The following is a 27,378-nucleotide window of genomic DNA, read 5'->3' on the forward strand; positions in this document are numbered from 1 at the left end:
TTTATACACTCTAGGAACCACAAGTAACCCTGCATTGATTGAGCGCAGCTTTCTAGTTGGGTAATATGGAACTATAAGTTCCTTAAGATAAGACGGTGCCTGGCCAGTTAGAGCTTTGTAGGTAAGTAAAAGAATTTTAAATTCTATTCTTGATTTAACAGGGAGCCAGTGCAGAGAAGCTAATACTGGAGTAATATGATCTCTTTTCTTAGTTTTTGTTAGAACACGTGCTGCAGCATTCTGGATCAACTGTAAAGATCTAAGAGACCTATTAGAGCAGCCTGATAATAAGGAGTTACAGTAATCTAGTCTAGAGGTAACAAATGCATGAACTAGTTTTTCTGCATCGCTTTGAGACAGGATTTGCCTGATTTTCGCAATGTTACGTAAATGAAAAAAGGCTGTCCTTGAGATCTGTTTTATATAAGAGTTAAAAGACAGATCCTGATCAAAGATAACTCCAAGGTTCTTAACGGTAGTGCTGGATGCTAGAGCAATGCCATCTAGAGAAACTATATCGTTAGATAATTGATTTCGAAGGTGATCTGGGCCTAGTAGGATAACTTCTGTTTTTTCAGAGTTTAACATTAAGAAGTTACAGGTCATCCAGGTTTTTATGTCCGTAAGACATGCTTGAAGTTTAGAGAACTGGTTAGTTTCGTCTGGCTTAATTGATAGATATAACTGGGTATCATCTGCATAACAATGAAAGTTTACTGAGTGTTTTCTGATAATATTCCCCAAGGGAAGCATATATAAGGTAAATAAAATAGGTCCAAGAACAGACCCCTGTGGAACTCCGTGACTGACCCTGGTTTTCATCGAGCTTTCATTGTTTACATATACAAACTGAGATTGGTCTGATAAATACGACTTAAACCAGCTAAGTGCGGTACCTTTAATGCCTATTAGTGTGTGTGTGTGTCACACACGTCATGAGTGTCTAATGTTTGTGTGCCTGGTCTCTGGAAGTGTGGAAGTGTCAGATTAGGGGATTAAAGGGGAGAGGGTTTTTGCTAGGGGACACACAGGCAGGAGGGGTGGGGGGGATCCCATTAGTGCACTGTTCCCTTCCCAGTAAACTCCTCCTCCCCATTCCACTTTAAACCTATCCATCAACCCCTTGTTTGTCTTTGTCTTTGCCTCCTAACTGTCTGAAGCCCTTAGCTTCCCGAAGGCACTATTCCGGGTTCTTCTTTTTTTTTTAAATTTTCCTTCTTTTGAGATTTACTTATCTTTATCCATCTTTTCTTTTTCTGTTTCTCAATATATCATCATATTTGCCCTCTTCCTCCTCCTCATCGCCTGCTGTGTGTTGCAACTCCTTCACCCCCCACTATTTCTCATTTCTCTATCTTTAACCCTCCCACTCGCTCTTCCTCACAAGTATAAAAGCACAACGGCAGAATGGCCGCAGACCAAAAAGATGAGGAGAGAAAAAATGATCGACTGAGATTTGGATGAGCTGCAGTCATAGGAATGCCAGAGCCCCATTGCTGCTGTTGGACAGTCCATAATAAACCCATGCATCCATGTCTCACTTGCTACTTCTGGCTAATGATTAGTAATTTCAGGATTTGGCTAATTTGAGTCGCTTTCAGATGCAGTTTTGCATTATTACACATATCATTGTGTTACAGTGAGGAAGCAGAGGGAGCGAGACCATATCGCTCACTCATCATGAAGTTAAATTTATACTTTTAGCCGAGAGCCACAACAAACCTGGAAATCTCAGCATTGAGTCTGCTAAAAGATTAAAACTGTAGAGAATGTGACCTTGTAAGTGATTACAATAAACATAGTATTTCTGCCCAACAAAAGCACAGAAACAGAAAACTTTAGAAAAATACTCCTAAAAGCCCTGAAATTAAGGTATTCATTGTCTGATTTATGTAACACCTGAAAACAATGTATACACACACTGTTAAAAGGCCACACCACTTGGACTATTCCGCCCCCCCTCTTAGAGTGGTATGTTCCGTCTCCTCCGTGTAGTTCACGAAGGCCACAAGAGTTTTTCTGAGTTACCGTAGTTAAGCCAACTAAGCCCAAAACGGGTGTTACTGCCTTTGTTTGGCGTGCGTCCATTGAACTAAACCACGCATACACCTAATTACAAATACTACAAAGGTATTTCTGTACACCCTGTCAAGCCAAAACTCAGCAATAAAGTGTTCTATCTGTAACTACTGGACTATTTGTGATTTGACCAGTCACTTCAGTGGTGGGTGGTGATTTCCGGAACTTAAGTTTTTGAGAGAAGCCAATGTCAGCCTCTTTCTTTTACACACGTAGCTTTGATGAAATGTGTTGTGACAACGGTTAGGAAAAAAGTGTTTATTGTCAATTTAAACAAACTAATTTGTCCAATTAATTATCAATATAAAATGAAACACAATAACATCTTACTTTTTGTAGCTTTCACCAAGTCACATGAATCCTTCTACAGAGACAAAGGCAGTTATGCTGGAATCAAATGATATTCAGTCTTTTCATGTCGGGTATGCTCCTGTTGTAAGTATTGACATGGGTCTCAGGGGCCTCATTACAGTGAGGTCCAAAGTCTGAAATCCTATCTTTTTTCTAGGATGACATTAAGGATTTTTAGTATAACAAAAACATGTTTCCTAACTGCCTTTAGGACATGTTTTTTCTCTAATCTTAGGAAAGGAATTTTGCTTTTACATAACCATCCTAACTTAATGATTTCCCAAGTTAGGAATCTGAAATTAAGGATGACATAGACCCTATGCTAAATCTAAAAAATGTACTGCCATCTGTAAAGCAATGATAATGAAAATGGGGGAACAACACGAACAATAAAGTATAACGTCTGAAGGGCTACTCAATCCGTTTGACGGTGCTTTAAATGATACTATAATAAACAAATGATAAATGATAATTAAAAGTAGGCTTTCCCTTCCTCCACTGACACAATTTGTGGCTCAGACTAGTGTCTCAAATTGAAAGCCTGTCTTTTCTTGTCCACGATGACAAGCTAGCTAGTTATTGACAAGTGATATAATGGCTTGTCCATCTACATGGAAATTCATTTTACAGATATCAGCAGGTGCTGGATAGATGGCTGGAAGCCAAAATCTTTCTACTACAACTCAGGATAACTCTATTACGATCATTAGTTCTGCTATCAAATCAGTTGTACAGGTGATTTGGTGGGATCTCCCTAACTCTCTGGACACACAAATTACTGTGCAGCCAAGCTGCAAACGCTGTAGCAGAGGCCAAACATCTGGAGATCATATGATGCATCAATGTGTGTGTGTATTCCGATCTGGAAATTAATTTCACACATACTTTAGACTTCATGTTAGCTGTGCCTGCAGGTTGATGATGTATCCAAAACACATGCTGCATGTCATGAAACTACCATGTAGAAAATGTGCCTTTTAGCTAACACATTTACAGTGATTTTGAACAATTTGCATTGTCCCTGAGATTAAATAAATACAAAATAAAACAAATAGTGTGATTCCAGACGCAGAAGCAACAAATGCAGAGTTATTTAGTAAATAAAGGACATAATCTGTCCAAATTTGAGCTGATATTTTTGCATGTTGGGTGGTGTGGATTGGTTCTAATAACAGGCCTACTGAACTGCGCATCACTAATGAGCACAGTCAGGAGGACTGTGTAACTGCAAAGCTGCAATGTTAATAATTTAACTTGAGTTTTACATTTGATAAAGTCTTACAAGAGATATGTTTGACTAAAATGATAGAATTATTGGTTGTGTGAGTGTGTGATTTGCTCCTGTTGAGCAGCTGGCACCTAGCCTCTGCCACCAGTGTATGAATGGGTGAATGCTAGTTTGTGTTCTAAAGCATTTTGAATGGTCTCTCACACCAGAAAGCATTGGCTAAGTGCAGGTAATATCAGTATTGTTCAGTATTATTATGGTTCATGTTATTTCAGACATTTAAATTGTGAGTCATTTAAGCTCTGAAGTAGCATAAAAAGAAATTTCAGAATGATAAAAGTTGATATATCTATAAACGTAAAATGTTTTTAAAAGATCGATATCAAGTTTGACAAAAGAACAAAAAAAGGTTTAGCAGTCAGGACGAGGTTGTTGCTTTTAGAGTCCATCTTTCACATAATTTGCAACTGAGAAGCAGGTGACAGATTCAAGAGGCTGAATTAGAAATCAGAGCTTACATTAAAATGTGTGTTTGTGAATTTGGCCACTGTCACTCATGTCATGTCTTGTAAGTGTTACCTTTCATTGCTCCTCAGGCTGTTGTGCTTCTGTCAATTAAATTTCACCTCAGACTGCTGCACCTTATTGGCATGAAAGTAAATAACAATTTTGCCAAACCATCAATTTAAAAGATAGACATGAAAACACTCCCTATTGCATACAGTTCTTTGTGTGTCAGTGTTTGGACATTGCTGTTATTCTAAAACTGAGCATCAATTTGGAATTTATGAGCTAGTAGATTACATTGAGCAATAACAACTCTTTTCTTTCTTTCTTTATGGCATTACACATTTCATGGCCCTTTCCTTTTTTTCTACTGTTCATGTTTTTTTCCCATTATCATCTTCTCTGCCTTTGTGTCTGTCATCAAATATGGCCATAAGAAGACAGGCCTCTTTTCAATAGTAATCATGTATTCTGTTTCATGTAGAGAGTGATTATATTCGCCTGATATGCTGCAGATACATGGTGGTAAGAGCCAACATAATGTGTACTGCAAACGGATTTTCCCAGAAGTGCTGTTGGTAAATAACCCTTAGGGATAAAAGGTACCCTTTAAAGCCCCTTCTGCTTTATATGTTAGGAGCTTAAGGGTTTCATAGTTGCTTGTAGTTCTAGCAGGATGTAATGTTCATTTGTTAAGAACCTGAACCATGAATTGCATCTTCATTAGTCTTGATTGTTGGTCTTTACCCTGATTATTGATTATATAGTATATAGTCATTGAGCTGACTATATATATTTTTCTTTTAATATGATTTAATATGATTTAATCCATGTATATTATCAGTAGCTTTGATCAAATTGTTTATGTATTTATGGCAAAAGTGTTTTCCGGCTTTTGTTTTCATCATGAGTATCAATTTCAAAACCTGTAGTATCTGAGACAACATATATAACTGCATATCTGTTAGAATCAAAGGAACAAGCATAAAAAAATTAACTAATATATACAAAGAAACCACATTTTATCTCACATCTTCTGTAACATTTGTGTGATTGTGACAGACTTGGCATAAGGAAGCTTAACTGCAATGCTTCCTATGTGTATTCATCTACGTGCATGAGCATGACGTTGCTCACTCTCCCCTAGCTGTGTGAGAACAAAGAGCAGCTGAAGAAAGCAACGGAAATGTGGGTGTGCTCAAAGTCATCCTTGAATATTTTTACTGCAGTTGTGTCTTTTAGTGATCAGACAGAAGTGAAACAAAAGACATGCTAATAAAATATGGGGAAAAAAGGATATTGCATGCAATAAAGATTTAAATCACAAGAGCTGCTACTAAATGAAGGGCATTTTTTTTGTATCAGATGGATTTACTCTCCATTTTTTAAACTATTTCTCACATCTGTGTTGCCTCAAAACAAAGGACGCCCCTTATATGAATAATGACAGGTCTGTACAGTAGCTTGGCATCTCTCCTGCAGACTGCCAAACCGACCGCGACATCCACAGCTCACCACCATGTTTATGGATGAGATGTCGCACGTTCTGCCACAGAGACAGGTCTCAACCGGACCCTGTGAAAAAAAAACAAAAAAAACTCTACCTTCTGCAGCACTGACATTTCCCATTCCAGTGAAAGAGCGCGAGCATCTGGGGTTCACTTCCCGGCTCATGCAGGATTTGAAGTTGTCGTAATGTCATAACACCATGTGGTTTTGTATGCAGGAACCAGTGTGAGCCACAATACATGTAGAATCCACTTGAAGTATCCTGTGTGTGTGTGTGTGTGTGTGTGTGTGTGTGTGTGTGTGTGTGTGTGTGTGTGTGTGTGTGTGTGTGTGTGTGTGTGTGTGTGTGTGTGTGTGTGTGTGTGTGTGTGTGTCCTTGATACTCAGCTCTGGCTTGACTAAAAGACTGACTTTATTTATTTTTGCCACATTTTGGTACTCATTGGCTGTGCTTGTGGAACTCAATGACTTTAGTGTGCATAGAGGATTCATCATTTAAATGTAGAAACAGGGATTGATCTGATCAATAGGGCTAAAACCAGCTTTGTGCAGTACCTTTAATGCCAGTTAAATGTTCCAGTCTCTGTAATATATTGTGATGGTCAATGGGGTTACATGCAGCACTAAGATCTAACGAGTACAGGGACAAGTCCTTTGTCTGATACCATCAAAAGGTCATTAATAATTTTCACCAGTGCTTTCTCTGCGCTATGATGCACTCTAAATCCCTACTGAATATCTTCATATAACTCTTGTTATGTGGAAAGTCCACCTCTGATGTTTGATTTGTCTTGAGAGCCCTTCAATTCAAGACTCATCATTTTATGATCAGACAGCGGGGCATGAGAATGAGAAACATCTGAAATGAACTGTAATCCTTGTGATGACAATAACCATAGGTCAATTCTTGACCAAAAACCCTTGCTAACATTGGTCCACTTATAGTCAGACTCTGGGGTTCATCAATCTAGATCTAGGAGGCTATTGATACATTGTATCGTCTTGAGCATCATTCATTTCTCCTCCGATGAAAGAAATATGTTCTTTGTACTTTCCTTTAGAAAACATATCCTTTGCTTGAAGTGCCCTGTTTGGTCTATAAACATTTCAAATTATAAAAAAAAGATTGTCCACCTTTAAGACCAAGATAATCCACATTTATTTAGCTGTCTCCTTTGAAGAGGGACAATTTACAGTTTTGGAGCTCACCACACAACAAGCATCGGCATGAGTGCCATGCATCCGACAGTATACATCAGCATCTTTCTAACTCTAGTGACTTGGCCCCGGAACAAAGGTTACAGAGTTTGAAAGACCTTTCATTCACTGCTAAGGCCCCCTTTTTTCATTGCAGTTTGACGGACTGCGCGGCTTGGCCATGTGTAACAGTACATTTGCGTCTCTCAAGGGATGAAGCAGACAAGATGTTTCTACTTTTTTAGATTTTAACACTAAGCTGGGAGGTCTTGGCCTGAATGATGCCTAGATAAAGGCTGGTAAGAAGAGGAAAGACCAAACAAAACCTGGAAACTGTGAGTGAATACTGGTTGTGAGTTTCTAAGAGTGCTAACAGTAGCACAATGAGCTTCTGACTTCATTTGTGTGTGTTTGTGCACAAGTGCACAGGTATATTTAGGTGCTGCTGCAATATACGTGTTAAAGCCTGCACCCACATCACACTCCATTCCTCTTTCTCCTTGGAGGCTAAATAAAGTGTGACAGGGCATTAAAGTAGGACCAGAGCTGTGGGGTTTTCCGCAAGGGACATGGAGACAAAGGGGACTGGGGGTTGAATGAAAAGTGTGTGTATGTCCATGTTTATGGGAAGGGTAGATTAATAGCAGGGATGTGCTGGTGGCTGGTGACAGTGGCTATGGTGTTTGTCTGTGGCTAAACACAACCTCTTTCAAGACCTGGCTGGATGTTAGGGAATTGGGGTCTTTGGTGTCCAGGAACATCCCAGGAAACAAAGACTTGACAGTTAAACACAACAAACCACATAACCCTTACCTTAAGTGTTTTTTGTTTGCGGGAGTTTTTTCTTATTCAAACCCAAGGTTTAAGGTTATAGGGTGTCTTGTACAGTACAGATCGTAAAGCCCTTTATGGCAAATGTTTAATTACAGGCTACATAAATTAAATACTGTACAAACTGTGAAAACCTTTTGAAGCAAACAGCACTCATCCATCATTTTTTGCAAAGTAGAAAGTACTGTAGCTTTGCCTTGGATATAGTGAGCTGAAGTAACACAAAAGGCAGAGTAGGAAATAAAAATGTATTCTGTGGAAAACAAAAAGTGAAGACATATTTACAGTTTTTTCTTGGTACAGAAAGTGCTGCCCCAACTGCATTTTGTGCTGATAATGAAACATGATCGTTTCCATAACGACGGCGGTAGCTGCCACTCTCAGCAAACAGTACTTAGGTACAACTCCTTAACACTTAGAAACTCCCTGTCACAGCCATTGTGCTCCCATCAGGGAAAGCTCCTAGCCACTACCTATTGCACCCCCTATTTCATTTTGTTGTTGTTGTTGTTGTTGTAAACTTTCAGCAATGCCTCAGGAAAACTGCAGTCTGTTCTTCCATGTGATTAGTCAGCATACAAATGAAACATTGTTTCACGATATGTGACAAAGTCAAAACCATTTCCCATATTTAGAAAGACCTCCTTACCTGGCTTCTGGTAAGAAGCAAGCTGTGGTGTTTCCTCTAAAGTGAGTGCCCCTCTGTTATGTTGAAGCTACTCCCCATTCAATTCAGAATATAAGGACACCCGCATTTAAATGAACACAAGCTAGGAAGCATCTATGAGGTATAGTTACAAGCACTGACAGGCAGAAATAAAGAGTTTATTATTATTTTGTTACAACCCAGCTAACTCCAATAAATGGTTGTCCAATAAGAGACCATGTTGGAGAGACAGTGTGCTATGATCTCATGAGCGGAGATGGGCTCAGTGTTGAAACATCGTATCTTACTTCAGCTGACTATAAATGAAGCATTGCAGTCAAAAACCAAACTCAATTAGCTATGTTAATGCTCTATTTGGTTGCACCAAGCTAGTCCTCATGTATTTACATAGATCTCAGGTCGTGGCCCTTGTCCTGTAGGACTGAACGCCGGGAATGGTGCTTTCAGGTTACGCAAAATATTTATTGGAATTGGGCAACTCCTATATTTCTGTGTATAATCACTTGTGACAAGAATTAGGAAACAATCACAGTAACAATTCTGCTACTGCTGCTTGCAGCTATTACTATTATTATTATTATTATTATTATTATTATTATTATTATTATTATTATTATTATTATTATTATTATAGTACCTCTACTGGCACTGCTTCTGCAAACACAATAACTTGTTATGGGGTCCCCTTGGCAAATTACCTCCCTTTTCAGAGTCTCAAATCTAATCACACGGATAGTCACACACTCCTGGCAACGTTGGGACTGTGTTGCTTTGAAAACCTTGACAGTAGATTGGAAACTAGCTGAATTGGTGTAGTTAGGAAGGATGTTAAGGACCATCTTAAAATTCCATGCAAAATGACAAAACATGCTAAATTTGTATCAAAGAAACTTCAAATCAACTTTGTTTCCATCTGGGCCTCCTGCCATTCCATGCACTAAAATTACATGTTTTAACCCATTTTCATCTGGGCAATAATGCAATATGGCCCAATGAGCTGTTCTTGTATTTCCCCTGTAATTTTTATATTATTATTTTTTAACTTATTTTTATTATTCAGTCTTATTTTCAGTCTAGCATTACTGCTTCTTTCAGAGATTGGTTTATTCAAGTCCCTACCGGCCAGTTAGGAGTGAGGAATAAGCCGTCAATGGCAGTATGAAACAGTCAATAAGATATGTTTTCCAAAAGGTGTTGCTGTTTCTGTATAGGTTAATGTATCACATGTAGTGTACCTGAATTCAAACATTCAACATTTGCCCATTGGCTATCATTATACTTTATTAATTAAGGCACTCAAATAATGGCATATTAACTAATAACTAATAATTAAAAATAAATAACAGAAATGTCTGGAATGAAAATGTGATGTAGATTTAACCCACACACAGAATGTCATCCAGTGAGCTTGATTAACCCAGCTAACCAGGCTAAACCAACTAGCATACTATAGCTGACATCATGTGCTTTTTTTGGGTAAAACTTGTTAAAGAATTTCTGTTCCGTGTCTGAGTAGAGACATTAACAGCTGTTTGGGTCACAGGGTGACCGAAAGGATGCCGCAAATTTAACAAAATGTCTTGCACAAAACAGCTCAATACTAACATACTTACTATTAAACCTCTTAGCAAAAGAATATTTGGCTGTTGGGTCAAGCAGTATGTGGGATTAGCCGTGAACAGACAGACAGACGCATGTGCACACACATAAACGACCAAATACATAATATCCTAGATGATAAGATAATAGAAAGTCTAAAGGGTACTAGAAAATTATTTAACAAACTAATTAGAGAGTATTGGTAGATTTTAAATCATTTCTTAAAAGGTCCGGTGTAATTTGTAACTAATTACCTATTAGAATTAATTCAGTTTAGGTGCTTCTTACTACAACTGGTATTGATAAAGTCTACAATCAATATGTAATCAATCAAACTGAAACTTCATATCCAACGATCATATAAACCTGGAGGATCTTTGGGGATTTTGTTTCTTCCAGCCAAGGCTGCTCTAGTTAAACTAGAGCAGACTACTATTTATGGTGAACAGTTATTTTTAATAATTTTTACTATTTCCATAATAATTCTCTCTGGGTTTGACTGGTGGTATTGTAATAACCCTGTTCATTTCCAGGTGATTACACACTGCCCTTTGAAATAGAATTAACGGTGCCTAATGAAAAGATGGAACATGTCGCAGTGAGCGCCTGCAGTCTCCTCCAGAGTCAGCAGAATTAGAAACATGCTAAATAACAACCACCATAGCATTCGCCGGTTCTTTACAGCTCATTTGCACATGAAGGTTTATGCCCAACATGTATGATAAACTGGACATATACAACTGCAGTTGTTGGGAACAGGGACAACAGTGTGTATAATAATTCACTTGGATAAATAATGTATCTCCTTAGTGTAATTAGTTTACTCCCAGAATACATTGGCCCAAATTACACCATTAGAGTATTTTCATTGTGTTAAACGTTGCATTCAAAACTTTCTGCTCCACTTACCCAAGTCATCTATAACTTTACAAAACAATCTCAGGCATCGCTCAATTGTTAATAGTGGGTTTTGTTCATGAGATTTGGTTTTAGACTTTGTTTGTCGATTGTATGATACAAAGTTTGTTTACAAGTATAAGGTGAACGGCTAAGGGTGGTTAGGCAGGATCGAGTTGGCAATGGGCAGTTATGCAAAAGCAAAAGTGGCAAAAAAGCAACAGGAACTTCATGAGAAGGAGGGGGACAGCCAGAGGGTGAGGGACAGGGATTATGATAATGCCGAGGCAGCAGCTGTTCAGCTGTTGGGAGCAGCTGTATCCACTGAAGGGGATGAAAACCTGAGCGAGGACGAGGCCCGTGTCCATGCCCCCATTGCACTAAAGGGTGCCAGGACAGACACACAGAGAAAAAACACCTGCAGGCAAATGTGTGTTGAAAGTAAACAGTTGATAACAATTATTAACCTCAGATTCATTATATCAAATTCAAGGAAGTGCCTTAACTCTACTTATAGATGAAGAAAGAGCATGTCAAATCTCAATACTCTTACAAAGAGAGAACTCTGCTTATTATACTCATAGTATATCAGTTTACTAATCATGAGGAGTACTATACTTATACTAAAAGTCAGAAAATCTTGGCCTCCGCTGCATTGATTTTGAGCATTTTATTTTAAATACAACTTTATGTAATTGCAATACTAAAGCACAGTTACTATATATTTCAATTTGTTAGCAAAACCAACAACGCATTATTAAGGCCTTACTCAACCCTGTCTGTCGTAGCCACAACCCCAAATCTTTTAGAAATGAGTCACAAATATGTGTAGTTACATTTACTTATGAAGTTAGTAGCATATAAGTGTAATTTCTAAAAGAGCCTAAGCTTAGCTAAAGCTAAATATATTGATTTATTTGTTAAATAATTTGTTTTGATGATCCAATGTTGGAGTCATTCAAAATAAGAAATTTACGTTTTCTATTCTGTATACTTTCCTAATCTCAATACCATCTCTGATGCACTCAGCACTCAACCTATTGGTTTCTACAGCTGACTGAAGGATGAGGCCTATTACCTGTGTGAGGAACAGCATATGTTTTCATTGATTCACTCCACGTGAGAGGGAAGAAAGGAAAATCCATCCACTGACTGGATGAAGAATGTATGGAGTCATGACTGGAACAAATGGACAAAGAGCAATTCATGGGATCGTTGATAAGAAAAAATTGAAGGAAAAAGAGAGAGGTGCCATTTTAATATCCATTTTTATTTGGTCATTCTCTTCGATTACATGAAAAATATTATAAAATGATATCATGGTATAACCATATGTGAACAGACAGAAAGTTTCGTACTATTACCATAGTTCCACCTGTGCCTGATTTATCCTGTCTCCTTCTAATATTCCTCTCTGGAAATATTTTATTGGGGAACACAATACAATATCTGTCCACTTGAAAGGAGGAGAGGCCCTCTCAGCCATTTACCCATCTTTTTGGTCCATCTTTCTTGTGATTCCGACTTTCAGGTGGGACACTGCCAGTGTGTTAGTCAGCAGAGACATCAGTCATTCTACAACAGCCTGCATGAAAGAGACAGAAACATCATAGATAATCACTCTGATTCTGTATCAAAGGCATCTACTTTCTGATGCCTCTGAGTCTCTTCAGCACTTTGGGAGCATATGACGGTAATGTACTCTCAAGATTAAAGGAACTGTTTACTCCCAGTTTGTTATTATCTAGTCAGTATTGTAAGAGAAAGATTGTTATCTAAATTAGGTAGATGTGGGTGGATATATATCATCCAAAAGCTAGGTATTCCTCATGACTAGAATTAAAGCAAGACAGAATGAAGTGTCCACAGAACATGCTATGCATCAAAGCCAATTCTTCTTTAAAATAGGGATTAATAAAAAATGCTTTTGCATAACTATCACAAAAATCTGTACTTTAGAGCAGTGGCCTTTGCAGACCTGGCAGAGATCAGCACTCTACTGAGTGCACCTTTTTAGTTTCTTCAAGAGATCAGACAAGAGGGGAAAATAATAATTACAGTTAGAGAACAACCAAAAAGGATGAAGATAAAAAAGGGGAAGGGCTAGAGATTAATGGATCAGAGAAATAAGAGAGTGAGGCATAAAAAAGGATTATCTTATCTTATCTTAAGTCCATCATGCTAAGTGAATGCTACAGGGACAAGAATACGTTTTCAGTTTTCAGCATCTTTAAAAATCTCTAACATCGCAGAACTTCCAGCTACCAACTGTCTAAAAGGCTGTGTGAGTATTTTCCACCATGGCTCAGGCTAGTGAAAATAGAAAGTAGACATGGTTGGATGCTTGTACTCCACTGTGTCTTTGTAAAGACAAACGGGTATAGCCTCCTTTCTCTGTTTACACTGGAGAATTACAGTACATGTCAGGAAAGGTCATAACCTCAACAGGTTTCCTCTTGAAGACCAGCACTGATAACTTAGAGTCGGGTTAAGTTGGGTTTGTGGTCCAAGCAGCCCTGGCGGACCTCAACTCCTCTTCAGCAGTGAAATGCTCAGATCAATGGACAGATTTGAGGGCCAGCAGGCTCGTCTCGATCCCTCAGCTTCATCGATTACCAACCCCCTTACAGCCTTTACATCCCAAATCTCCCTGTCCTATTTCTAATGCCATGTCTCTGCTCCATTAACCTCTAGCCCTTCCCTTTTTTTATCTTCATCATTTTTGGTTGTTCTCTAACTGTAATTATTATTTTCCCCTCTTTTTTTCATGCAGCGTCTTCCCTCCAACCTATCTATTCGCAACTCTCTTTTCTTTGTCTCTTTGTCTCTTGGTCTCTCACATTCTTCCTTTTATCTCCCCGTCTCCCAGATCTCACATCTCTCTTTATCGCTTCTTCTCCCTTGCCGTACACTCTCTCTCTCTCTGTCCCCAAGGCCTCAGGCTCCCAGCAGTGGATTATCACACATCTAAGGAACTCAGCTCTATCAGTCCTGTCGGTCCAATTAGTTGCCGGATAAAGCATCGCCATTTTACTTGAGTCTCCACAGGCAAATTCATCCTTGCAATTCCACGGCCAGGAATAGGCCTATATGTTTGCATGAATGAGTGGTTTGTGGTTAAATATGTGTTCAGGATTGAAGTGGTAACAGTAATGTGTGATACCAAATATAGCCTGTTGTTGTTGGGGATGAACCCCATAATTTAAGAGAATCAGGGAAGGATGCATGTACATTTGTGTGAACTTTCTTAAAATATATCCTATTTTACAGATTAAGGGAAAGTATATAATGAATCAGATAAGGATTTTGTGCACACTATTTTTCATTTAGCTTGAAATTGTCATAAAGATCCTGAATTGACAGTGTGTCAATTTGTCAGTTGAGTGGGTCTTGACCTCATAATAATAAACCATTTAAGTTAGCATTAGGGTGATCTATTTGTTATATATTTATACTTTAGAAAAGTATTAAACATTGAACATTGGTTTGTCCTAAAACAATATGACCAGGATGTTATGTCATCTGGATGTCCAGATGAAATCCAAGAATTTAAGACTTGAAACTCACGCAAGACTTGCTGCCAACAACCTATCCTAACTTTAACCAAACCATTCCGTATCAATACTTAACCTTGACCATTGCCTTACCTTAACAATTCCAGGTCAATACCTAACCTTCACCATTCAAGGTCAATGTCTAATCAGAGTTTCCAGGGTTACCATCTAGAAATGACAGTAATTTCTCTCATTCACCATTTTGAATACATTCTGGTGAGAATCCAAAATAATTGAAAATGTTTGAAATTTAGTTTGCAAAAACCAAGTTAAAAAGTTTATATCATGCCCTTTTCATCAACTGCCTATGATAAAAGGGTGACTCTGGTTCTGGCTAATCGCACAACTGAGACTCAGTTTGCTTAAACAGCTGCAGGGATTTCCACTAATTACAATAATTACTTAAATCAGGCTCAAAAGTGTTGCGATAAATTCTGTTAAACTAAATATATGATCTGTATCATGACATACAGAGGTCTAGGCCTAATAATGGACAACATTTGAAAATCTTCAGAAATTGGATGTGAAGAACAGAAAATAAAAACAAAGTTGAAATAACAGCTTCCACAGTTCATCTGGCACCCAGTATCTGTGTATATGGACTCTTGTGAGGATCGGTGGTTCGATACCCGGCTTCGGCAGTCGATGTGTCCTTGGGCAAGACACTTAACCCCAAGTTGCTCCTGAAGGCTTGCCATCGGTGTGGACTGGATGTTGCATGAATGTTAGTTAGAGTCTGATGGTGTCACCTTGCATGGTAGCCTGTCATCAGTGTGTGAATGGGTGAATGATATGTAACATACTACTGATTGTAAGTCGCTTTGGATAAAAGCGTCTGCTAAATGACTGTAATGTAATGTAATGAGGTCAGGAGCTTTCTTTGTAGACAGAGCAAAGGGCAAGCAGAAGCAAAGGTCCATGTAATTGCCCTTCTCTCTTCTCTGCCTGAACAGTTTAATGAATAGTGGCAAACTCAAGCTACTGTTAAAATGGTAACGTGTGTTCGGGTCACTGGCTAGCCTCAGATAAAGAGCATGGTCAAGGTCCAACACAAAAATGACTTTTACCAGATGTGACTAGTCAGTGGCTGCTGGTGTCCTAAACCATTAGCGCGGTCATGGAACGGGAAGAATGAGGGTAATAGGGAACTATTTGGATGATTGAAGCACTTTATTTACAGGCATAACTGATATCAAGAAGTTAAAGTACTTACAGAGTATGTAGTTAACATGAAGCCTCACGTCTATCCGTCAGCTGGTTCAACTTGCTCCACAAGTACATAGCTGATTCTCTAGTGCAACCCTCAAAGTAGTCAAAGCAGTCTGAGCCAAAGTAACTGCACATGCGTGTTACAGCAGTAAGCAAAAACTCGTACTTTACATGAATGTACATACAGAAACCACACTGCTCCCACTATGATGTCCTGGAAACATCTTGTTGGCAGCACACAGTATATAGTTCCAGATTTATGACATTGTATATAAAAACATTAAATGCGTTCAAACTATGTCTTTATGTAGACCACATTTCACTGACCAGTGTAATAGGACTTTGGATATACATTTACAGTAACCATTATCATCTCTCTTTCAACCTACAACTGAAAAAACCTTTTTCAAATAATTTGGTGTTTTGTGACACGTTGAGGTTGTAACCGTATTGAAGCCGGTTGAAATGATGGCAGAAATAGGTCCCAGACATTCAGACCAAAAATCAACGTTGAAATGCTGGTTGGTGCTGACTGGGACCTCTGAAAGATACTAAATCTAGCAAGATAACCAAGTCTGCTGTCTCTTCAGGCTTCTTCCAAAGCCATCCCACCAAAATTATCATTATGATCTTAAACAACTAACATGGCAGCCAGCCCCTCTTTTTGTCATAGCATTTGATTCATTGATTGCTGTCAGGATGTAATGACAATTAAAACAAAAATATCGAAAGAGTTTTTGAAGAAGATAACCGACCCTGGTTCAAGGTTCAAGTCAAAGTTACAGATGACGCAACAAAGTGAAAAGCTTCATGCGAGAGAGACCAGACACACACAGATTGCGTTAAATACAATCGCCACAGAATTTACTTCTGTGCCCAAAGAATTTTAATTGGTCTTCATCTTTTTTGGGGGGGGAAATATACAAAAATGAGTTCCTCCCTTTTATTACACACTGTGATTAATTGCTGATGCGTGTGGTCTGTTTCTGGAGAATGTGTAGGGGGGATGAGGAGGGGGTGTCACACACTTACAAATACATGTATTTCACTGTTTTCCCTTTTACAAATGAATGAATTCTTTATTTCCCCCCAGTCCCTTTCTTTCTTTAAAGCTTTCTCCCTCTTTGTCCTCAATGGCTGAATTATAGCACACAGTTGATTAAAATGTCTCAGGGACAAACAGCTGTTGTCAAGCTGGAGTTCATGAGAAGCTCAGCTATGAGCTTGACTCTCAATGAGGTCTCTTGTAGCTCCTGTATGACGTCATCTGTGGGTCCGGACCGCCCTGTTGACTTTTCACCAATAAAAGCCATTAGACCCATTGTCCACTAGCTTACAAACAAGAAGCCCACAGTGGTTGATTATGTGGTCGTGGTATAACAAGGAGGCTACAATAAAGGGATACTTCCTCTACAACAGTTTGATAAGGTCAGCAAGTTCATCAGAAACTTCCTTACCATTTGTTTTCTGTACGAGCATGGATGCAGAGACTTTTATTGTATACCATTAGCATTTGACTATTAAGTATGGACCTGTGATATATTTGCATTGAATAAAAACTTTGAATTTTTTCTTTACTCTTTGGTCGAATACTCTGTGCCAATTTTGCCTTTTAGTCCAATATAGCAGGTAGAAGTTGCCAAGTTGTAGTCCTAACACTGCTCTGTACACAAGAAGCGATGACGAATATGCTTCTGTGCTGTTCAGCAGTTTTGTCAATGTGGCAAGGTTTGATGCTGCCAAATAAACACTCTCTCTGCCTCCTGCCAGTAGTGTTTTATAGCCGAATACATCCTTGCCCTGTCTGCTTTATCCACAAAGAAAAATTATTTTACAATTCAGCAGAACTTGAGGCCTTGAAGACAACGTGGGGATAGGGAGGCAGAATATTTTATTGACATCAGCAGTTGGATGAGTGATGAATACCTCATTCTCAAGGGTCATATGAACAGATGACTTTTAGGACACAGATTCTTTACCCTTCTCTTTTTCATGCACAAGACAGAGGATGGCATTTGATGTGTAACACATTTAGAGAGCTATAATTATAGATTTATATTGTAGAAAGGGTTTACTTGTAACCAGCAGGCTTTATGTATGTTATGTATTTTATGTCAGAGGAAGGAGGTAAGCTGTTAGAGGCTGTAGAGGTTGACATTCTTATGTGGAGCTGCTTTTCTAACCCAGCACTGGGACTGCAGAACAATCTCGGCAAACTCTACACTGAGGCGCTCATTTGTCCTTGAACACTGCGTAAAGAGATAAATTGTCCTCAAGGATGAAAAGTTGAATTCTTTAGATCTCTCGTGAAACCATTCGTTTACCCGTGTGGAGAAATCGTTTTGGTGCTTGAAATGGTTTTACCAAAGTCTTAGGTAGTAAATGACTGTATAATAAATCTCTAAAATGAAATTTTGTAATAACTCTTTTTGAATAGAAGTGTAGTCTGTCACGCTACTTTCACCATAGAGAGACTGATTGGAGATTATTTATTTTTGTCAAACATTATACAAATATTAACTATATATAAAAACTTATAAAAACCCCACTAGTTACAATAATTACATAAGTGCATGTTTTCATGTGACCTGGTGACAGGCATAAGAAGTGGTTGCTGGAGAGATGCTGCATGTGCTTCACTTGGCCCTGGCAGCTGTCAGTCTTCTCAGTTTGACTTTCATTCCTGTTAAAGAAATACAAATTCAGGACATTTGTTCAGTAACAGAAAGTTGTTACCTTCTCGTTTCTTTCACCAGATCCCCCGCACAACAACATTCAGACCTAAGAGAAACGTGGGGAGGTTGAACAGGTTTCTTTACCCCATTTCACATTTCCAGTAGTTCATCTTTCAATATAAAATCACATACATAAACACAAAATAATATGAGAGACAATGTGTTATCTGCACAGAACAGTATGATAATGACCTAAACATTTCCATCCATCTTAACTATTTGTAGCTTAAGCTAACTTTTACACAAGGAAGTGCTTTTACACCATTACAATGATTATTTTTCGCAGCTTTCTGACTTTCTTACTTCGTTAATCAAGAAAATAACAGGGAGAGAAATTGATTACATTACATTACAGTCATTTAGCAGACGCTTTTATCCAAAGCGACTTACAGGAAGTGTATTCAACATAGGTATTCAAGAGAACTACTAGTCACCAGGAGTCATAAGTGCATCTCCTTTCTTAAACAAGCATCTAAAAGCATAAACCAGAGCAAAAGTATAGTGCAGAAGCAAATTACTACGAAAACAATAATTGCAACAGACTAATACGAATACAATAAGTGCTACAAACTAATACGAATAGGATAAGTGCAATAAACGAATACGAATACAATAAGTGCAGCGAACTGATACGAATACAATAAGTGCAACAACTAATACGAATGCAATAAGTGCTACGAGGAAGGCTCAGGGTAGTACTTCTTGAAGAGGTGAGTTTTCAGCCTGCGCCGAAAGATGGGCAGCGACTCTGTGGGGAGTTCATTCCACCACTGTGGGGCCAGGACAGAAAAAAGCTGTGACTGGGTGGATCGGCCGCAGGGACCTCTGAGCGACGGGCAACCAATCGCCCCGAGGCAGCAGAGCGAAGTGGTCGGGGTAATTGATTAATTCAAATAATTGTTAGTTACGGGTCTACGATCCACAAACGGTGAAATGCGATTTTATATGACTGGTGTGACTAGGTTATCTCCCAAATTCTCATTTGATTGTAAATAGTCTTGAGTGTAGGATGAGTTCTGAAACATTTGCAAAGGTTTTACAGAGGAGAAAGTCACCAAAAATTGAAGGAAAAAAAATTCATAATTCATATAAGAGAATATGGTGATACAGGCACACTAAGATATATCAGGAGTGTACCCTTTGCTCAGAATTTGCAGCTCGACTCCCTGGGAGCAACCACCTTCAACACAGACTGCTGTTGGCAGATGCTCTGGGCAGGCCCCCTTGGCCTATCAACTCCCATCTGGGCAGGCCATGGTTTCTCTTACGTTTCCCCATCTAATACTGCAAGCCAGCCTGTCAATCACACCTTCAATACTCAGCATAAAAATCTGCAGCAGTGCAGATTGAGTTCCCTCACCGCTGCTTTATCTTGAAATATAGAGCAGACAACAGATTAGATTAAATCTTGGTCAAACATGTATGCAGTTCTATTGACAGACCAATGGCGCTGTAAAAGAGTATTAATTAAACAACCTTTAATCAAGTCTTGGTGCCTAAAACTGCAAATGTTTGTTCCTTTAAAATAAAAAATAAACATGTGAAATGTTATTGAATAGATTTTAATTTAAATTAATTGCTGACAAGTCACTATAAATTGCTGAAGACACAATGAGCCTATGGCCCACTGATGAAAGTATTGCATATTTTTTTTTTCAGTATAACAAACTGGGTGACTGTTGCTACATTCCCTGAAAGAATGCTGTGTTACAGTTTTTTCTTCACTTATACACACAATTTTTTTAATTTTGGACGCAGTCAAAAGGTTTGTTTGTAAATCCAATCTGAGGCTCTACAACTAAATAAAAGCAATGGTGTTATATTTCTATAAGAATTAACGAATGGGTACTTAAGAAGGATTCAAGAAAAGATGTTGCAAGTGAGAATGGCAATGATTATGATGAGACATGAGACTGTAACAATAAGCCTATGAAAATAAGCTGGAAAACGTTTGCTATAACTCACATTACAGTGGGAGTTTGTGAAAACCCAGTTAGCTTCTTTTTAAAAATAGTTTGGCAAACAAGTAACTTGGAAACATTAACTGCCCTAAGTACTCTGCTGCTCTGAATCCTCAGACAGAGTGCCCAGAGTAGCTCTGCTACTCCGACGCTGTGGTCTTTGAATAACTGAACAGTACATTACAACAGCGTTACGTATTTACAAACGGTACATTTTTTGCCATAGTGCTCTTCGGTGCTCTGAGTGACCATTTCCCAACGCAACTAAAGACTCCAGACCACGAAATTAAAACGTTGTAGAGGTATTATAGACACAACAGAATACGACGTGTGTGTTACCGCTGTAGCCCCACTTTAGGAATCATTTTTAGCGAAATTTCTTTGTTAAATTTACCACTGCACAATATTCAATTAGGCATTAGCAATAGTGATGGCTGTTAGTACCGTCATTTAGCATCAGAACCCACAAGATCAAACTCAAATGTGATTTGCTTTAAATTAAAAGTGGCCCTTTTATCCTTTTCCACTTTTTCCCTCTTCTTTAGTGTGTTATATATATTTTTGTACATGTAAAAGGTCCGTAGAGTGTAAAACCTGAAGTCCACCCCTAAAAGGAGTTACCCTCCCCCTCAGAAACACTGCTCCTGAGCTGCCTGAAACGGCTCCATTGAATTCTCTCCTTCACTTCCGTAACTTTATGAGGTCATAATGTAACGGAAGTGACGTATAACTCTCCGGCTAGTTTTGCCCGCCCTTAAACAACAAAAGAGAGAGACGGAGCTGAAGCTCCAGAGGAAGAGTTTTTTGAAATCTGAAACGTTGACCAATCACAACAGAGCTGGCTAGCTGACCAATCAGAGCAGACTTTGTATTCTGGAGGGAGGAGCAAACGCTACAACGGAGCATATCACAGAGAGGGTGAGAAGAGGTGCTGCAGGACAGCCAGGATGAGAAAAACAAGGAGGACTATGAGCATTAACGCATGTAAACATGTTGTAACTGTAACTTGAGATAAAAAATATGCACCCGGAAAATAGCATAATAGGGCCTGTAAATTAAACGCTTTGAAAACGTGTTTGAAAATGTATAGAATTTGTTATAGTGTTATAATGGAAACATGTCTAGAATAACAAAAAATCTTGACTTTTTTACCAAAATGGTTTTAGTGGTTGTTGGTAATTTTAAAAGCCTGGCTACGGCCCTGGTTTCATACTCTAACCGAGTCGCTCTCAAACTGTTTCTGTCATGCCCACCCTTGTGTTCACTGATTAATGTCGATCAGTCTGTAACAATATTAAGGAAAGTCCTCGGAAAATAAGCCAAGGACAATGGTTTAGCTTCAGGTTAGCAAAATGGCATTGCTAAAATCAGGGCACTTGTGTTTGTCTATTATTCTCAAACAAACCATGTTCATTGATCTTTATTTTTACGACACCCTCCTTGCAGGACCCATCTCCTACTTTAAGAACGACTGCACTAACAAGTCTTTTTCTGCAGTTGTAGCTTTAATGTATCTCTCTTCTCCACCTTGTGTTGCAGGTCATCCTGATCCTGACCAAGTACTACCATGCTGACTCCACCAAGGTGCTGGAGAGCTCACTGTGGAGGTAGACCAAACACTTACACCATGTTTGCTCTTGCTCAATGTCTTTATGTCATGTTTGTCCCAGAATTACAAAGACATTTCACCGGAAAGCGGCTTCCCTTCAACAGCGAGGTCAGTGTAGGTCTCTGTTATCTCTGCTTTGTGCTTCCTCAGAGACAAGAGTGATACAGAGCGCCAAGGCAGTCAAAACATGAGCAGTCAGCCACTGGTAAAATTGGGGACCGGAGAGTGGCGCTGCGAGGCCAGAGCAGGCATCTGTTTGGGCAGATAGCAAATCAGCATGGCAAAGGGCAGGGCGGGAGGAACAGGGAATGCCAGGGAAAGAGGTCAAGTCTGGCTGGCAGAGCTTCCTCCATTAAGCAAAGCTGCCTTTGCCAAAACACCTCATACTTCACTTGCTTTGATCGGCGTAGAAGGCAATGCATCAATTCCACTCCAGTTCCAAATAAGTATATCTTACATATATGCTCATGGATTATTAATGTTTTCTGTATTCTACATCCACCCCCTACCAGCTCCTGAGGGACTGCTATGTAGTTGAGCCTGACCTTGAGGGTGTGGAAAAGACTTAATTATATTCAAATCCTAATAAAAACTTACTTTAACACTAGCTAAAATTAGAAGGCATTCACATATGGCTAAACATATCTAATTGTTGTACTTAATTCATGCCCTTCACCTCACTGAGGGCTCCACTTCTTCAAAGCTTTAGCCTCTCATTAGCTTTGACTTCCTGTCTCCCTGTAGGACAGATATGAATAATGTACAAAACATGTTTTTCTCCTTCCACTGTTGATGTTTTAATTGTTGCAGTGTATGTATAATGCTGCAGATTTACCACTGGACAGCTCACTTGAGAAATTGAATATGTATTGAACCTTAATTGGCAGAGAATGAAAAAGCTGCCAGTTGGCCTCATTGTCCTAAAAGCAGAAATTGCCATGAAATTAGCATGTTTCCAAGAGGACCTCTGACCTGTTTTGGTAGGTAATATGTGTGGGGTGTACCACAGTTCGTTGTAGCTGTCAGCTTGGCGTGGCATGTGGACAGCCACAATCCACTGGCCTGTAGGCTTGGAAGTCCCAGGGCTGTAACATCAAACAAGAGAGAAGGCAGAAGCTGAATTGGTTTGCTGTATAGCCCTGTCAGGGGGTGTAGATCAACATGTCAGGTTTCACACTGGGGGAAACTTTACGGCACAGAGTGGAGACAAGTTTTTCAGGGCAACTTAGTTAATGAGCTGAGGCCGTTTTAGATCAGCAGTGTAGTGTATGTCTTACTGTTGTCTGAACATATCTGCAGATTATGGCCATTAGTGCAAATAACCTGGGATGGCAAGCAACTGGCACAACCAATGTGTTTACACGATGAGAAGCTGAGCATCTATTCTGTGATGAGCACTGCACATTTTAGTTTTTTCTGGTCAAGAGAGTTGAACATTTTTCAACTTTGGGTAAAACAATATACCTTATAATTGACTAATACATTTTTTTTTATCTATAAAGCACTAAAATCGGGATATATTTAGTAATTGAGTCAATTCCTTTACTGTGTCCGCCTTAATGCGACACTGTGTTGCCTTTTGAGATTGAGCTGTAGAGAGAATAGCCTATGATTTTGATTTTGACTGAAGTTTGAAAGATCATTTATCTTACTATTCAAAAAGATCATTTATCTTACAAATCATCATTACTATTGATTATTTTTCTTTATATGAGCACGGCAGGCATTACGACACTTTGGTATGAGGTAACAATAAAAGGAGAGGCAGGGACAGTGGTCCGCGATAGAAAGCATTTCAATTAAGGGAATTTTAATGAAACAATGCAATACAATAGTGTTTGCTTTTGGCCCGTAGCCCACCATTGGGTTGCAGTTTTGGACCTCCAAGGGAAAATGTTTGGTTACCAATGTTGTGGATGAATCTGTGCGATTGCACAAAACAGGAGGAGGGCACTATTTTTTCAAAGATAGAAAACTCTGAGAGTTTCTGGCAATGGCAGATCGTGAAGAAAGAGGAATGCTGAACATAAGACCCACAATGAGTTCTGACTCTGAGTCTTGCTTGCAACACTTATAGATATTTACCTAATCTTATTTTGTGTCTCTATCTCCTCGTCCACATGTATGCCTTAAATAGAGTTAAAATTGGATTTTGAATCAGAGTAAACAGAGAGAAAGGTGCTTGTAGATTAGCCAAAGACGTGAGGATTTGCCACTGCATTACTAAACACTGTGATGACTGCAGGCTGACAGAACACTTCTTAAGACTCTGGATCCATGAAATACACAGTAAAGCTTTTTGATCCTCAAACTGAGAGGAGCAGATATTCACTTTTTTGGCTTTGAGCCCTCAAGCATTTCTGTAATATGTAGAACTTAAAATATCAGGCAATCTGTGCCGTTATTTTGTGATATGATGACGGAATTGATTTTAAAGCTTACCAGTAATGTTAACAACATAATATGCTGATCTGAAGTGTAGTTTTGATTTTTTTTTTTTTTTTTTTAAGAGGGCCAAACCAAGTTTAAGAAGCTTCTGAAAAATGAAAATATATTACTTGAATTGATTTGGGAAAACATGTCATACATTTGAGTGTCCTTTTTTTTTCAAGAGATAAGATAGATATATACTGTAATTACAATGACCTTGGGATGAATTCAGGTATTTGGGATATAGGTTAAATGTTGGCTATTTTAAGCTTCATCCCCCCAAAAAACGTGTTATCCACATTCAGAGTGGACCATCAAAAATCCATATTGGTCAAAGCTTAGTATTTTTATGCTAATTTCTGCTTTTAAAAAGTTGTACCAACATGTGACCCATTTACTCTTATATCAATCATACACTCATGTGAAGAAAGTGCTTGTGTTTAGGTCCGGGGTTACTTAAAAATTCTTCACGTCTCTTGAAGATGCGAGGGGGGCTTGTAGGCAGCGCACCAGAAGGCTTTGCATTAGTGAATGTGCATTAGTTAGAAAGGCGCTGTATTATTGTACATAACCATTAGCATGGACTAGATCTTCCACACAACACTTCCACAACTGTTGACAATTTGTCCATCATATATGCTTAACTGTGTCCATCATATATGCTTAACTGTGCATTTTATATCTCGTTTTTTATCTGAGTGTAAATTTATGGGCTTAGTATGTGTGTTTAGTCTACATTAGTGTACAGTATACTTGTATGTATATTGTGTGTATGGTTATGTATATTCATAAGTGTGTATTTGTGTCTGTCTGCATGTGTGGCTTTACTTATGTGCATGTGTGTTTGTATATTTCTGTACTTTTTGTTCATGGACAACCTTAAATGAATTAAAGATAAAGCGAGGAGAGCTAAAAGGCAGAGAGGAAAACAAATCAAAAGAGCTTCCATGGCTTCTTTTAGCTGAGCTTCATCCTCCTCTCTCTATATTCTATTTCTGTCTCTCCCTTCCTCTCTGCATATGGTATCAATGTGCAATGGAAGTCAAAATGTATGTTTTCTTTCTTTGTAACAAACCCAATCTTCAAAGCTGCATTAAAGAAGAAGAGCAGTCAGGGAGAAAATAATAAGTGATGACGGAAGTTGAAGCTTTGATGATAACTTTAAGGAAACTGGGTCATGATAGCATCAAAATAGTAATTTGTTACAAAAGACAAGAAGCATGCCAACATCAAAAAATGTAAACGCATAAGATTTTAGGCATTTGAATAATAACTGTAAATGGCTGAGTTGACAGCCGCATCCTCCTTGTTCTTGCAAGACTCACTCACTGAAAACTCCTGCTGATGAAGACTTTAAGATGCAGTTGAAAGTTCTTCTAAAAGCTAGTAAGGGGAACCTTGAGTTAACGTTTTGCCAGTCAAAATTTTATCAAATTACAAATTGCAAATATGTTGAATTGCTAGGGCTGAAAAAATGACAGCGATAAATAGGTTTACGTAAAGAAAGTCTCAGGGATTTCAGCTTAAAGTGAGAATGAGGTTACATGAAAGAACTTGATGAGGATTTACTAAAATCAATGACAACATAACGCCACCACAGTATGCTGAGAGAAACAAGTGCAGAGTACAGGGATATATTGAGTGCAAGTGTTAATATTAACTTAATGCTACAATCCAGCAACTTTGTTTTCTGTTTGTTTCAATCTGTTGAATCTGTTGCTCTGAGGCTTTTTGGCTGCAGTGTAGCACCACATCTACAGCTCACCTCCCACTTTCTTAATCGGTTCATTTCAGACATGGGTGTATGAACACACACACAAAATTATTCCACCATTACAAATGAGTTGATGATTAGCCCTCCCTTGGGTTCCGATCAAATTTCACTAAACTAAACCAGGAGAGCACCACAAAGTAGAAACATACTCTTAAGGGTTTAATAAACAGCATGTTTCATCCCCCACCCCTCCCTCTGAGGTTGTTTCTGCTCGTCTTTGTTCTCTTGGTTCTCCCATGGTCCAGATGGTCTGGGGTGCTGTAAATACTTAATGGAGCCGAGAGCGTCCCTATACCACCCCGCCTCCACCACCTCATAACTTCCCTACTCCATGCATATTTTACAGCCTGGAGAGAGGGACACAGAGAGAAAGGGAGAAAGAAAGACAGCACCCAAAAGGGCTCAGCTTGCTACTGAAGATGCCAAGCAAAGTCTACTCTCAAAACAGAAGTGGTGTTTGATATAGAACCAGAAATAATGCTGCAAAGAACCATTTTTAGAAAGAATGTTAAGGGTATAGAACTCTCTGAGTCATTACAGTTACATAGAGAAACCTATACCATAACTGAAGTTAGCTTAAATATCTTTAAATCTATTCTTTCAAAGATTGAAAAACACAGGTAGAATGAAGGAAAGAAAAATCAATGACCTGCTCCAGTGATTGATAATTCATTATGTTTGGGTAGAGCAGAAGCCGACCGTGTCTATTTTTTCACACTTTCCTTTCTAATGAAATGAACACAAAAAGAAGAGATACATCCGGCTATCTGTGTGTCAGCTTGTTTAAATTATTGTAAGTTATTGTAATTTCGCACACTTTAACCAAATAAACTTCTTGCTCATTTACCTGTCCTTCCAATAAGGGCTCAAAATTATGAGTCACCATCCAGTAGTTTATGCCTTTAGGGAGTTAGTAGTAAAATGTTGGTTAATTGTCAGCAACTTAACCATAAGACCAAAGAAGTCTGATTTAGGCTAAACTTAAATAAATTACCTTAACAACTGTTTTTTATTAAGATAATAATGTTGGTGGATTGTTGTGAAATTTGGTACATACATTCATGGTCCCCAGAAGATGAATTGTTATCACTTTGATACATCTAGCATCATCATCAGGTCAAACTATTCTTTTGTTCATTACTTTGCTTTTTGACCAAATACCTGCAAAACTAATGACCTTCCGATCAGCTCCAGTTACACCATTTGTTTAGTGTTAATTAGCATGCTAACCTGTTAAACTA

General features: G+C 38.6%; 1 protein-coding gene across 1 annotated transcript in view; it reads left to right on the forward strand.

The window, feature by feature from the left end:
- The window catches only part of LOC129093889 (VPS10 domain-containing receptor SorCS2-like), a 145,711-nt gene that overhangs the window by 67,226 nt on the left and 51,107 nt on the right, over window positions 1–27,378 (forward strand). The window contains exon 2 of the mRNA XM_054602010.1: window positions 21,864–21,931. Coding sequence (XP_054457985.1) covers window positions 21,864–21,931 — 68 coding nt within the window. The remainder of the gene's footprint in view (window positions 1–21,863; window positions 21,932–27,378) is intronic.

The sequence above is a fragment of the Anoplopoma fimbria genome, chromosome 7 (assembly GCF_027596085.1).
Source record: "Anoplopoma fimbria isolate UVic2021 breed Golden Eagle Sablefish chromosome 7, Afim_UVic_2022, whole genome shotgun sequence".
Taxonomy (NCBI): domain Eukaryota; kingdom Metazoa; phylum Chordata; class Actinopteri; order Perciformes; family Anoplopomatidae; genus Anoplopoma; species Anoplopoma fimbria.